This window comes from Amphiprion ocellaris, chromosome 16 (genome assembly GCF_022539595.1).
Source record: "Amphiprion ocellaris isolate individual 3 ecotype Okinawa chromosome 16, ASM2253959v1, whole genome shotgun sequence".
Lineage (NCBI taxonomy): Eukaryota > Metazoa > Chordata > Actinopteri > Pomacentridae > Amphiprion > Amphiprion ocellaris.
The window spans coordinates 4126602-4140027 of NC_072781.1; the positions used below are offsets into that span (position 1 = coordinate 4126602).

A 13426-nucleotide genomic window follows, 5' to 3' on the forward strand; every position below is an offset into this window, starting at 1 on the left:
TATCCCTGCTCCTTCAAAGACAACACCTGCATGTAACACTTAAAAGGACACTAAAACATGTCATTTAGAGAAGTTTAAATTATGTCTGTGTGATTTGTGGTAGCTCAATGGCAACAATTTAACTTCCTAAAAATAAGTTTAAATGCTGCAATCCTTACTTCTGAATCAGATGTGACAATTAAAAAGCCCAATGAACTCTTCTGATAGTCCATTTAAAGTAAGGCCGGTGGATACTTACTTTACTTGAGAGACTGGTCAAAAGAAATATTGTCATTTTTGGTATTTTTTGCCTCAGCCTGTCATTACGCCCTGAATCTAAAACTGAACTCTCTTTCTAAGTGTATTACTCCCTCCCCTTCCAGATGTGTTTTCGGTGACCATGAAAGAGCACTATGCCACAAGACAGGGACTGTAGTAGAAAATTGATGGTGGTTTTTCAGCATCCTTGGAGCATTGTTTAATAAAACAGGACAGTGCTCGATGGAGCAAGTCTCTCCAGGCTATTACAGAAGCATTAGGTTTACCAGCAGGACGCACAGGATGAGTGGTGGTCAAGCAAGGCAACTGAGAGATGATAGCTTTGTTTCAGTGGCAACAACACCAAGTGGTCTCAAAAGACTCACTAACTCTAAAACTGCAGATGAAGCAGGTAATAAAGAGACTATTAACCTTGCTCTGGTCTGTTTGTGTTTGGGACGATTTTTCTCTTTAGAGTGACTGCAGCGTAACTTTAAATGATGCTCTTATCGTTCCATTGGAGGCTTTTACGGTCACAGTTTGGCAAAGAAAGCACGGATGAACATGTTTTTTGTTTTCACATGACTTCTTGGGTGACTAGAGTCATCAGAGCAATCCTCAATTAAACATGTAAACTATTTCAATGAATGGTCTAATATCTACTCTGGCAGCACTTCTCTCGGCACAATATTGCAGAGGAATTACACCATGTTTTGCTGCATACTTATAAAATAGAAAACATTTCTCTGTGTTTGTGGCAAACTATAGTGGCTTTTCAGATGATGACCAAATTAAACAAGTATCTAAACTAAAAAATGTAAAGCAAAAGTAAAATCACAATGTGGAAGTACATTAGCATTTAGAAAATAGTATTAGACCAATGTAATAATAATAACAATGATATAGACACCAGAAGCAGTAAAATGAAGGCAGTAAAGTGTGTTTGGCTTTTTACCTCCATTGGGAATTTTATAGATTTATGATTCAGAGGGGAATTTAGAAGGGTCAGCAAAATGCTTTTTTAAATCACAAATTGACACTCATGGCATGAATTCATAATTAAGTGTCCTCTGTATCACAAAATGAAAAAAGAAGATATCTCTGTTTCTCAGTTGTTTATATTTCTAAAGAGCAAAAAAGTGATGCATAAGGAAATCTTTTGGTAACAGCCCCAAAGCATCTCATAGCAGTTAAATTAAAACATTCTAATCAATTAAAGTACTGTGAAAGGTGAAGCAGAAATGTTCCCACATAATGCATGAATCTCTGAACATTCTTACCTTGTCTATCATGCGCCTGGCCTCCTCTTCCTCTGGGTTCCTGTTTTCCAGTTCGATAGTGTAGGTCCCCTTATCGCTGTGGTCGTCCTCTCCCTCCGCTCCAGCTGCACCTCCTCCTCGGCCCAGGACCGAGGTGTCCTCACTGGGGCTGGTGGGGCTACCCGTCGCCAGCCCGGTACTGGCTGAGCTCCGACCGATACTCGGATCCTCTGACCTCTGCTTTAGGAGCACGCGGGCAGCTGTAGGGGCACCTACAGTCACAGTAGCTGGTATTGGAGCTGGGACTTTACCTGGTAGGTAGACACACAGTGCAGAAATACAGCTATTGGAAAAACATGGACACACACACACAAACACACGCATATATAAAGCTTTCACAGTTTCATGCTGCAGAGGTAAGTCATGGTAAAAACTGCATTTTTCTTGAGAATGGTGCCTTTAAGGAGTTCTTTTACTAAAATAACTTAACTCAGCATATCTCATTATATTTTAAGGGCATAATTCCAAACTTAACATTTACTTCAGGAAACGCACACAAAGCTGCTCTTAGAAAGAGTGTATAAAGACATTAAATCACAGTTTTATTACCTGAGTCTGAAGCCGTAGAGGCAGAGGTGGAAATGCTAAACACCTTGGGGTGAGAGGGAGGCTGAGGACACAGTGCCTCCCCACCAGCTCCTCCCCCCAGCAGGGGTGCAGTCTGAGAAAATGAATATGATCTGCGCTTGCGAGGGTTTTCCTCGTCGTAGAATTCGATCATGAAGGCCGTCCGGGTGCCAGTTGTTTTGGACCCGCTCACTGTTACGTTGCCGCCTCCTGCTCCTCCTCCCACGTGGCTGTGTGCTGCTTTTAGGCGTTCCTCCAGGGCATGGCGGCGGTTGGCGAAACGCAAGCCCAGCCCGTTCTCTGAGTCACTCTGGGTGCCGTCCTCATGTTTGCTGCCTATTGGGACACAAACAAAAAGAAAAACATAATAGAGTCATAACCATTTCAACAATAACAAATTCATTCCACCTGACATTGTATAAATGCGTCTATTATTCCCAATTTACAATCAAATGTTTGCTCACCTGGAACAGGTCTAACTGCATCAAACAATTATGACATTTACGTTGGCTAGATTTGGATGCAACCTACAATCTACGAATAACCTGCAGAATGTTAGATAAGCTTAATAAATTCATGCCATAACATACGTACACAACAGTTTCACAGCAACAGACAACAGCTGATGCATATCTATGGAGACGCAATCAAGCAGCAATGTGCAGTACAGCAATGTGTGTGGCTGTGAAGAAGTCTAAATCAATTAAGCAACCAAAAGGAAGAAGGAAACAAAAGTCCCACATCCACCTGAAAGCACATCCATTATGGACACTGCAACTAGAAACAAATGCTGCCTGCTAACCAATATAACCTAAAATCAACTATGAACTTTCAGCTGTGGCCAGAATCTAATTGTTCCAGCATCTAAACAGCCCCTAACTTCACAATGCTGACTCTACCTACCACATTACAGCAGTTCCTACATTCTGATCAGTCTGGGTTGAATCAACATGTCCTCTCTGTGTTGTACGACGGCAGACAGTGTGCCACGCTAATCCAGACATGCCACCCACACGACTACTGACCCTGCCTACTTCACTGGCAGCAAGAGAGGCGAGGGGGAGGGTAGGAGGAGAACATGGAGGGAGTAGCGAGGGCTGGATGTGAGAGTGTGAGTGTGGAGGGGGGAGGTTTTAGTGATGGAGAAGAAGGGGAGGTAAAGGGAAAGAAAGGGGAGGCTGAACAGAGAAGGAGGTTGGGGGATGTGGGGGAAGGAGAAGGGTGGATGGGAAAGGGAGGAAACTGGATTAAATGGGAGGAAAGAGATAAAACAGAGACTGGAGAAGGCTCAGGATATAGTATACTGCAATTGGAGTTGACAGTCACTCACACAATCAAGCACCCAGGCACAGCCAAGCAGTTAACTAGCTAACCGTCAGCCTTTGACAGCTGCGGTAGACGACTATCAGGAAACACTTCCACTTCACAATCACTTGTATAAACCAGAGCACTGGGCTATATTTATTATCCTGGGTCTACATTACAGCATTAATCTACAATCTACATTCTACATCTGTCAAACACTTTACATCCTACACAGTGGGAGTTAAGTAATCACACAATTTAATGTCTGTATGTTGTAATTCTCTTGTTAGCCAAGTGTTGATGTTTCACACAGTTTCACTTTATCCTCAGTGTTTAAGCAATACTAGTGGACAGCGCTCCATGAGAAAGGAGGACAAAGTGCTTCCATGTCTGAGTAGGACTGTCATAACTATTTCACAACTGCCTGATAGCAGTTATTTGAACTGTGATCATTTTTGCAAAATCATTACAATGGTTTCCATACAACTCTAAAAATAGAGCAGGATGACACTAACAGAAACGCCATATTTGAATCACCATATTGTCTTCCACTGGTTGCATCCCCTTCTTCAGCTATAGTGTAAAAGCACCTTCTATCTTGATGTGCTTAACTGAATATTTAACCAACTGCATTTCTATAAGCATCTTAATTTAGTCACAGTTCTGCTAAAGGGTCATTTTGGTTTTAAGTCAAATCAAGAATCAGAGCCTAATAACTTCAAAGAAGCAATTTTTCAAATTTGCAACCAAAAGTGTGCTAATATCAAAAATCTAAAATCACTAGAGCCAAAAAATAGCAGAATTTGTTTGCAATTATGTGGATGTGTATAAAATTTCATGACTGTGGGAGCCCTATGGCTGAGTGACCATAGTGGTTTGGCTGGGAAACTATCCATATTCTGTAACTTTGAATAAGTCTGTTGCTCTGATATAACTTTCCTTTTGTCTTCTACATTTATTTTTTCTGTAATCTGCAGTCTGAGATTATAATCCTGATGCCACAGTTTATAACTATGTATAACAGAAAGCGTGCCTAACACAAGGGGTCTTTTGACAAATATAAGCTTGACCCAATTTAGGGAATATACATTAATATATCTCAGCCTATGCTACTGTCTCACAAGTCCTCCACCTTTATTGCAGTAAAAGATAAACTGCTGAAGCACCCCTTTAAGTATTGTCTCTACACTGGGGTATCACACTGGCTCTGTTGCCTAGGGCATATTTCTGAGTCTGCGGCTCGTTTGTCACATTCCACCACCCACCTCCTCCAACTTTCCTGTCTTTCATCACTGTTAGACATTTAATAAAGCATACATATCATTAAAATGGAAGAAAAAGAAAGCAGGAAGGGAATGAAAGAAGAAAGCAGCAGCGCGTTACAGTAGCTTGAGGAGATCAGCAGATAAGCAGAGAGAGGCAGGTCTTTCATGCTGTGTTCCCCAGACAAAGAAGCCCTTGGCAGGGCCAGAGGAGAACAGAGGTGTCTGTGAGTCCAGTGCTCCGTCCCACTTGCCCCACTATGACTCACAGTGGAGCTGGCCTCTGCCTCTGCCGCTGGCTACGCACACGTGCACACATGCACACATGCACACATACACAACTGAGCACCCGGCACAAGGATGCACTGACTTTGCATGCGTGCGCAGTTGCACAAACATGCAACCCCAAACATAAACAGAATTGCATTGTATTGTGAGCTTACTATACAGCACACAACTGAATTTCCCTCCATATGTATCTGTTAAGCTTTCACTACAACTGCAAATTAATCTCAATTTTACATGAAGCATGCATAAAAATCACAAAATTATCCTTGCAATGTGAATAGCATTTGAGATCATTTAAGAATCACATCCTGCAAGAAAACGCAAGAATTTTCTGATGCTACAGTGATACACACATTGCAGTTCATACTCCAAATAAACGACAGCCTAAAAATGCATCCTAGATATGGCTCCTTACATCAAAAAGTAATAGACTCACCTTGATGTTTGCAAATCAAACGTTTAGCTGAGTTGCCTCCTCAATTTCCTTGTTCAAACCTCTGCCACTCTCTGCCGAGCACCTCTATGACACACCCTTAGCACATCTCACTTGCCGCTTCTCGCACATGCTGCACTGCTCGTCTGCAGATCAGTGCTGAGCATGTTTCCAACGTGCACATGCAGCAGACACAGACATGGCGATTTCAGCCACACAAACCAGCATGTCAGCAGCACACGCTTCACACACGCCCTGAACCAGCACTGAAAAGGATTTCTCACACATGCTCCGGCAGCCTTCAAACACACAAACAGACGTTCACGGCTAGTTTTGGCTCTTTGTAAATGTATGTCGGTATTCTTGCATCTCTGTTACTATAACAACTATCTACCAAAAACTGCTTCCTTCGCCACCTCCCTTTCTGCTTCTACTGCAGTCCAGACAACAAGCCCTTCTCTCACTCTCTCTCCTTATTGCCTCCCTTTGTCCTGTCACTTTTTCTGCTATTGCTGCAAACACTGCTGTTAGCGCTACAGTGAAGTTTTTCCCTCTTCTTCACCCTCTCACCTACCTCCCCAACATACCTGCTTTCACACATCATGCGTCTTGTCATCCAGCTGTCCATCTACCCCTCTGTAGATCCCTCTGTGTCCTGTCCCTCCTTACTCCACCCTTTCTTTGACCCCTTCTTTTCCCCTCAGTTATTCTTGGCTTCCTTTAATTCATGTCACAAGCACCATCTATTACCTGCTCTTAGGTCACATCTCTGGTTAGAAAGACCGCAGTGTCCAGCAGTCCAAAAGTCAGTCAGTCAGTCAGTCAGTGTAATCATCCATTAGGTGAGCCATTCTGTCAGCCAGTTGACATGCATGTTGTACTAACTCCATCTAATGAATTAGCTTTCCTGCCTTCCACGTCTGCTTCACAGATTTCCATTTCCATCAGCTCCTATCCTTCTGGTCCCTGCCCCTACATGTCAACAACATCATAAATTGGCCTCCATTTAATTGAGTCACGACCAGCATGTAGTCTACAACAGTACTGCAAAGCACTGGACCTAAACTCTCTTTACTGGCATCACAAAGCCTAGCATAGCCTCGCCTTGTCAGACCCATTCCCACAAAACCCCCTGGCAGCAGAAGCCTACTCATCAGTTGGCTGCTTACAGGTAAAGGGGACAAAGAAATGCAGAGAAGCATGAAAATTACAGTCATAGCATTCCCAAACCTTACCCCAAGGATACATAGCAACTAGCCCAGCAAGGTTAACTGGGAAGATTTACTGTAGATGCCAACACTGGCAACACAAAAGAAGAAATCAAACCAAAAGCCACTTCTAAAGCCCTTGAAGGCAACTGCCATGATGTGTAGAGTATGTTTTTCTCACTGGATAATATTTCTGTAAATGGTTGAAAAGTGAAAACCAATGGGGGCTGTACTATGCTACCAACGCTAAGTGATGTCTTTGGCTGTCAGGGGTTTAAATGTTTCTTTCTTCCTGACGCTAATACCATGGCTTGGTTACCACCTCCAATAACCTGCAGTCCAAGCAAAGAGTCAGCCCAGTCCTTGCATAGCATAAGAAGAAACAAATGGAAAACTGAGACAGTAGCCATTTCAACATGATTGCCAAGCATATTTTTGAAATGTGTCAAAAAGCAATTAAAAAAATGAAGCAAATTGGGCTTGTTTCTGCTTCTGAGTGAATATATGAGGCTGCGTAGTGTCAACAGAAACATGGTTCTAATAACCGGATCAACAAGAGGCCAAAGAAAATGGACAGAAAGCTTTAGCAATTGTTTTGAATCGATAAAGTTGTGATTGTTCTTTCATGCAGCTTTGGTCAGCCATGTTTCATGCTGTCTAGAGGCAAACACAACATAAGAAGTACAAACAGCTGATCAGTTGCCTAAATTAAATGTTCACTACATCGAAATGTCTTTGGAAAATCTCTCATTATGCACATACACTGTTTTTATAAAATGATTTATTGTGCATAAATCTGTTTAAGTTAAAAATCACTTCATCCAAACCTTTCTGATTTGTGTCCCCCAAATTTAGCAGTTTTCATTAGTTGTTTTAATGTGATACTTGAAATGTGCATAAAATCACATTATTGTAATACAAAACTCAGAGCTAATAGTATAATTATTGTTCGAGTTAAATAACTGATTACTCAAAAAAGAATATTATTGCAGAAGGTAAAGAAGGATCATTTAAGGAGAAATAATCAAGGAAGAAGTCAGGAACCAGTCGCACACAACAAAAAACACAGTCCACAGACATAAAAATATAAACAGAAAACAGGCTTCACCTTTCAGTCTTTTGAGATGGACCGGCACATCGCTCTTGATGCTCTTGCTGTCGTCCTCGGCAGACTCGCTGCGCACCAGAGTGGGGTCATTTTGGGCCAGCCAATCAGCCACCTTGCTCTCGGATGCCATCATGGCGGCCTGCAGCGTGCTCAAGTCCCTCCCTCCTGCGCCGGCACTTCCTGCTCCACTCTTCTTGGAGCGAGACCTGTGGTGGTCGGGTGTGAACTTTGACACATGGTCTTTAATGGTGACTTTCCCAGGAGAAGTGTTGTCAAACTCTATGGTGAAGGAGGCGTGACCTTGAGCTGTGGAGCAGACATTGCAGTTTTATCACTGTGTGAGTCAGTGCTAAATATAGGGTTGCTAACGGTGGCACTTTTAAAAAAATTGATGTGTACATGCGATTACCTGCTAGAATCAAACTACAAAAATATAAACTACATGAATAACCAATCAGCTGAAGACTTCTGTTGGAGAATGAGCCTCTGTTTGCACAAGACAAACAGTGGCCTTGTTTCGTTTTGGCCAAGAAGACTTTCACAAAGGCCAACTTGATGGCACTCAAAAGTTGCAATGTAAATACAGTGTATTAGCATTGTCAGAAATTAATGTTGTAATGATTTACTGCCCCTGCATATATGACGAACTGCAAGGATCTTAAATAACACAGACCCTATTACTTTACATTGGTATTAAATACAAAAAAATAGGAACACTGGTCCATTTATGTACAACAAATCAGAATAAATTTCATGTATGTTTCACTTCACCTGTAGCGATGTGACTGTGAGCGGCTGAACCCTCTGTGTCCTTAGTGGGAATCTCATGGATCCCGTTATTGGCCATGTGACCCTCCTTGGTCGGGATCTCAAAGTAACTAGAATCCTGGCCAGCAGATGCATGAAGGCCGTCCTCTTTAGCTTTCTCCCCCCGACGTGCCTCTTTGCTCTCTGAGTGTGGAAAAAGTGAAAACACATTGCAATGGTTAAATATTTAAATTCTGATGTTGGCAAGCTCAAAGGAAGCTCGTTGCAGCGTTTTAAGTTGAACTAGGTCACACAAAATAGATCTGCATGACAAGTACAACAAAACAAAATATAATTTGGATTGAAAAGTAAATACAAGGTGTTATCTGTACGACTGAGTATAGTTGCAATGATTAATCGATCAGTTGTAAGTGTAAAATCAATTGCCACCTCTTTTGATAATCGATTAATTGTTTTGAGTAATTTCTGAAGAAAAAAATGTTAAAATTGTCTGTCTAAATTTCAATATTTACAGTTTTTTAAATTCCTCTATTACAGTAAATGAAATATCTTTGGGCTGTAGACAAATCAAGATAGTTGAGGATGACTGATGAACATTTTTTGCCATTTTATAGATCAAACAACTAAATGATCGCTCAGGAGAGGAAAAGCAACAATAAAATTTATCATTAGTTGAAGCCATACCACCAAGTAGTCATAAGAATATTTAGTTCAGTTCATCTTTATTGATACAGAACAGGACGAGATGCATCTTGAGGCCAGTAAACACATTAGTTATTAGTTTAATAACATAAAATCCCAATTCTGCAACATCACAGATGAACACTGGGCCTAACTAATGAAAGTGAAAGCAATGAAAGTAAAAGATCAAGTTAGATCCCATATGGACCAATTGATTCAGAGTTTGCTCTTCAGTGAGTGTGCATTGAAGCCACATATATATATTCTGTCTGTTTTGTCACTCTGTCACCAAAGACAAAAAGTGCTGCTGCAGCTCTTTAAAACCTGCTTTGTGGCATCGGCAATATGGAGCACTTATTTTCTCCTCTGTTCATATTAACAAACAGAGCCTCTGTGGGATCTAAATATGATAAATGATACTTTCAGAAATTAGAGGGGCCATCTGCTTCATGTTGGGGAGCAAATGTAGGAACATATGGCAATCGGGAAACAAGAAACAGAAACTGTCTTTGCAGAATGTAATCACTAGTAGAAAGAACCTGAGTGATTTTTGTCACGAATAACACACTTCTAAAAGAAGATTGCGCCGCTTAAGGACTCAAGACACAAAGCAGGATCTTCCCAAAAACAGAATCTCTGAATTAAAAGCTTAATTTTCCTCTACACTTCCCTGCCTACATCTGCCTCATTAAAATGATCAGTGGCTGCCAACATAAGCTGCTCTGCAATTTTGGGAGGATTTACAACATGGATTTGAACACAGAGCAAATATGAGGTACTTGACATCAAATTTGTTCAGTGATCCTTCAGATGCAATGACTTAACTGAGAAAGAAATACCACACAAAAACAACAAAACAAAGGATTTAAGTTTGAGATAATAGTGTTACTATAATGCTAACATTTCTGTCCATGCTCTATGTAAACTCAGAGAGGTTTATAAGTCTTAAAATTGACTACAGTATAACCGTTAGCCCTTTCTTTAAAATTGTGATAACTGACTAAACTTCCTCTATCTCACATAAGAGTTACCATAAGTCACATGGCTCATCTGAGAATCACCTACAGTAGTCATTTCTGTAAAGCAGGGTTTAATGAATTAGATTGTGAGCATCTATGTATAGTTCAAACTAATGCTGAATGTGCTGCAGGATTTTCTGTGTTGGCAAAATCAATGTTTTCTATTAGAGTCTACTACATGCAAAGATTAAAACTGACAACAGGCTGCATTACAATGAAGCCTTCGAATAATATGGACATTCAGTACACTTAAAAACAGCATTTGCTCTAAGGTGTGCCTTTAAATAAGAATGTAAAAACCTAGCATGCAGTGACTTCTCATTTCAATTTTAAAACACTTGAGAGCTTAGTAGAGTTGACTGACCAAACAGTTCTTAAAGGAGTTGCAGGTAATAAAGCAAGTGCCAGGCCAGCGGATGCCAGACTAACACAAAGTTAGCACAAATTAAAAGCCCTTTACCAGCTCCATTAGCCGAACTACATGGATTTGAGAGCAATACTTACGAGAGAATTAGCTAATGATTGCTGCAGCGTAGAGGGAGAGAGAGTGCTCTGTTTGGACGCTGTGTGTATCAGTGTGTGTGCTGGGAGAAAAGGGGGAGCTGGTGCAATGGAGTAACCCAATCGGTTTGAGTGACAATACGTAAGGAGGGGGGCAGGGGGAGCTGACAACACAGCCTATTCACTGGGAAAAAGAAAAAGGACACACACTAAACTTAACTGACACACACATGCATGCAACAAAGCAAAGAAAAACACACTCAAACAGAATCGCTTCCTGCTCTAAACCTCTCTTTTTCTCTTTCACTTCCCTTTAACTGCTACATCTGATGTGAACACACAGATTACAGTATTTCAAAACCAAGTACACTGATGAGTATTTTATTTTGATGCTGAGGTCAATATCACGTACATAAATACACAGCAACAGCCCTGGAGTATGTTGCTTGACAAAACAAATCAAACATCACTACATTCATTCAGCAGCGAGTCTTTTTAAAGCCAATGCTGCAAGAGGACAAAATACCTTCCACTCACCCACTTCCATGACTGAAGTAGCCAATCCCATTTGCTGGATTTTTTGAAAAGCTTTTAGGGTTTCAAATCACCCTTCCACGCTTGCACAGCTTTACTCCAAACTGACAGTCTTTTCAAATGTCACTCCCGACTGAAAAAAAAATACTTTGCAAAAATCCGAAGGAATATGCATGGTACGACACAGAGAGAGGCGATTGTTAAACATAGTCTTCCTGTTTAAGATGCTGCCAGATTATCCATCCAGATGTGGTAAGAGATTTGAGGACGCTTCAGTCTGCTCCACTGTTTGCATGTAGTAAACCTCCCCCCACTCCTTCAGACTACACTGATGCACACCAAACCAGCCTGGTACAGACTGATTTTGTACTCACTCAGCTGTTCCACTATTGGTGTAGCCTCTAATCCTGTTACTCTGACTACCCGCTACCAGTTAAACAGAATCCCCCCATCCAACGGTCACAACACACACGCATATTGTAAGCAAACAGACATACACGCAGGCTCTGAAAAAAGCCTTTGTGCGCACTTGGTTGTACATTGTCACGAATGCAAACACACAGTCTAGCTGGACATCACCCCCGTCCACCCAGACAAAGCAAATAAACAGAGCTAGTGGGCATTAAGACGATTAAGCTATCATTTCACTTCCGAGATAAAATACTCTGCCCTGCATGATTTAATTTAGCATAGCATATTTAATCTGCAGGATATCAAATAGCATACTGTTCAGTTACAGTATTAGTATACGCATGAAACTCTAACCTCACTACACAATACAGCATTTTCATTTATTTCTTTGTGTAAAAATACAAATACAAATGAGCACTTTCAAACTTCTGATGCTTTAAAACTACAGCAAATATGGGCAAAAATGTTAAATGTACTACTTTTAGTGACACTGAAATTGGGTCTTGCATAAAATTTTCTTACAAATAAGACAAAATCCATAACCTGTAGAGTATATTCAAATACACAGAATGTATATGCAATTTCTATTCATGTGAAGAGTAGTACAAACATAAAATTTTTGACAAATCAAAGTCAAAACTACTAAAGTTCACTCTATCGTGAAAGTCACCTGGCTTTCTTCTAGAACTTGTGTTTTTGTTATATGATACTGTCATTGTACAAAGCTAAGTCTATCACTTTCTGTACCGTATATATATTTTGTTAATGGAAAGGAGAGAGCGTGTGTGTGTGATGGTGGCGGAAAATCACTCAAAATTTCACAGCCTCTTACCTGAAGTGGAGCTGTCATGTTTTTTCGTGGATGACTTGGTTTCTTGTTTGAAGGAATTCTCATCATCTGCATCCCCATCCCCCCACCAAGACGGCTGGCCGTACAGGGGGGTCCCACGAGGCAGCGCCGTAACATCCCCTGAGACAGATGCACACATGGACACAATTCAACAAAGACTCGCAGAAGGTGAACATTTTATTGTATCTGTGGTCTGTCAAGTTAGATGTTTGTTATGGATTTTGCATTCCCGGGCACTGTCTGCATAAACAGCTCATTGAATCACAAAGTGAACCCAGCTGCTCTTTGTGTGTGTGTGTGTGTGTTTTTGTGCATTAATTCCCCTCTGGTCGGGTCTTGAACCACTGACCTATTTTCAGAATTTCAGTCAGCAGGGTGGACACACACATGTGAACAGTCTCTTTATCATGCTCTCTCTCTCTCTCTGACACAAGGGGCATAAATTAAAGAGGGACTTTCCATTTGCTTCTCTGCCACCATCAGACTGAAAGCTGACATGGGACAAGCATCCTGTGGTAACTTATTTTCTAAACTAAGCCATGAAGTGAGAGGAAATACAGTTGAGAGAAGGAAACCACATGTATCAAAGGTCCTCATCCAGATTTGAACCAGAAATGTTTCATCTTAGATCAGCTGTGTTAACCTCTTTATACTCTTTCCTCCTCTTTTCTTTTCGGGACCCTATATCCTGAGCTGTGTAAGTTAAATCATAGTATACCCAGATAATTATAGACGCTCTGTGTCAAATTGCATGCAGTAAGTAGGGTTCTTCTATATAAAAGCTACTGAATGTATGTTTACAATGAGCTATAATATCTGGGTGAGGCCTGGTATTACAGCACCAACACTGCAGGATTACATCCCCAGAACCAAAGTGAGGATGTCATTAAAAAAAATGAGTGGTAGATGGGGTGACATGCAACACTACATGTGTA

General features: G+C 41.1%; 1 protein-coding gene across 7 annotated transcripts in view; it reads right to left on the reverse strand.

Annotated features, from left to right (window-relative positions):
- cep170aa (centrosomal protein 170Aa) overlaps positions 1-13426 on the reverse strand; it is a 45385-nt gene that overhangs the window by 10573 nt on the left and 21386 nt on the right. For all 7 annotated transcript variants that reach the window (XM_055018416.1, XM_055018420.1, XM_055018417.1 and 4 more), the window contains exons 8-12: positions 12474-12611; positions 8499-8678; positions 7728-8033; positions 2106-2459; positions 1518-1807 (exon numbers count right to left, since the gene is read on the reverse strand). In XM_055018416.1, coding sequence (XP_054874391.1) covers positions 1518-1807; positions 2106-2459; positions 7728-8033; positions 8499-8678; positions 12474-12611 — 1268 coding nt within the window. The remainder of the gene's footprint in view (positions 1-1517; positions 1808-2105; positions 2460-7727; positions 8034-8498; positions 8679-12473; positions 12612-13426) is intronic.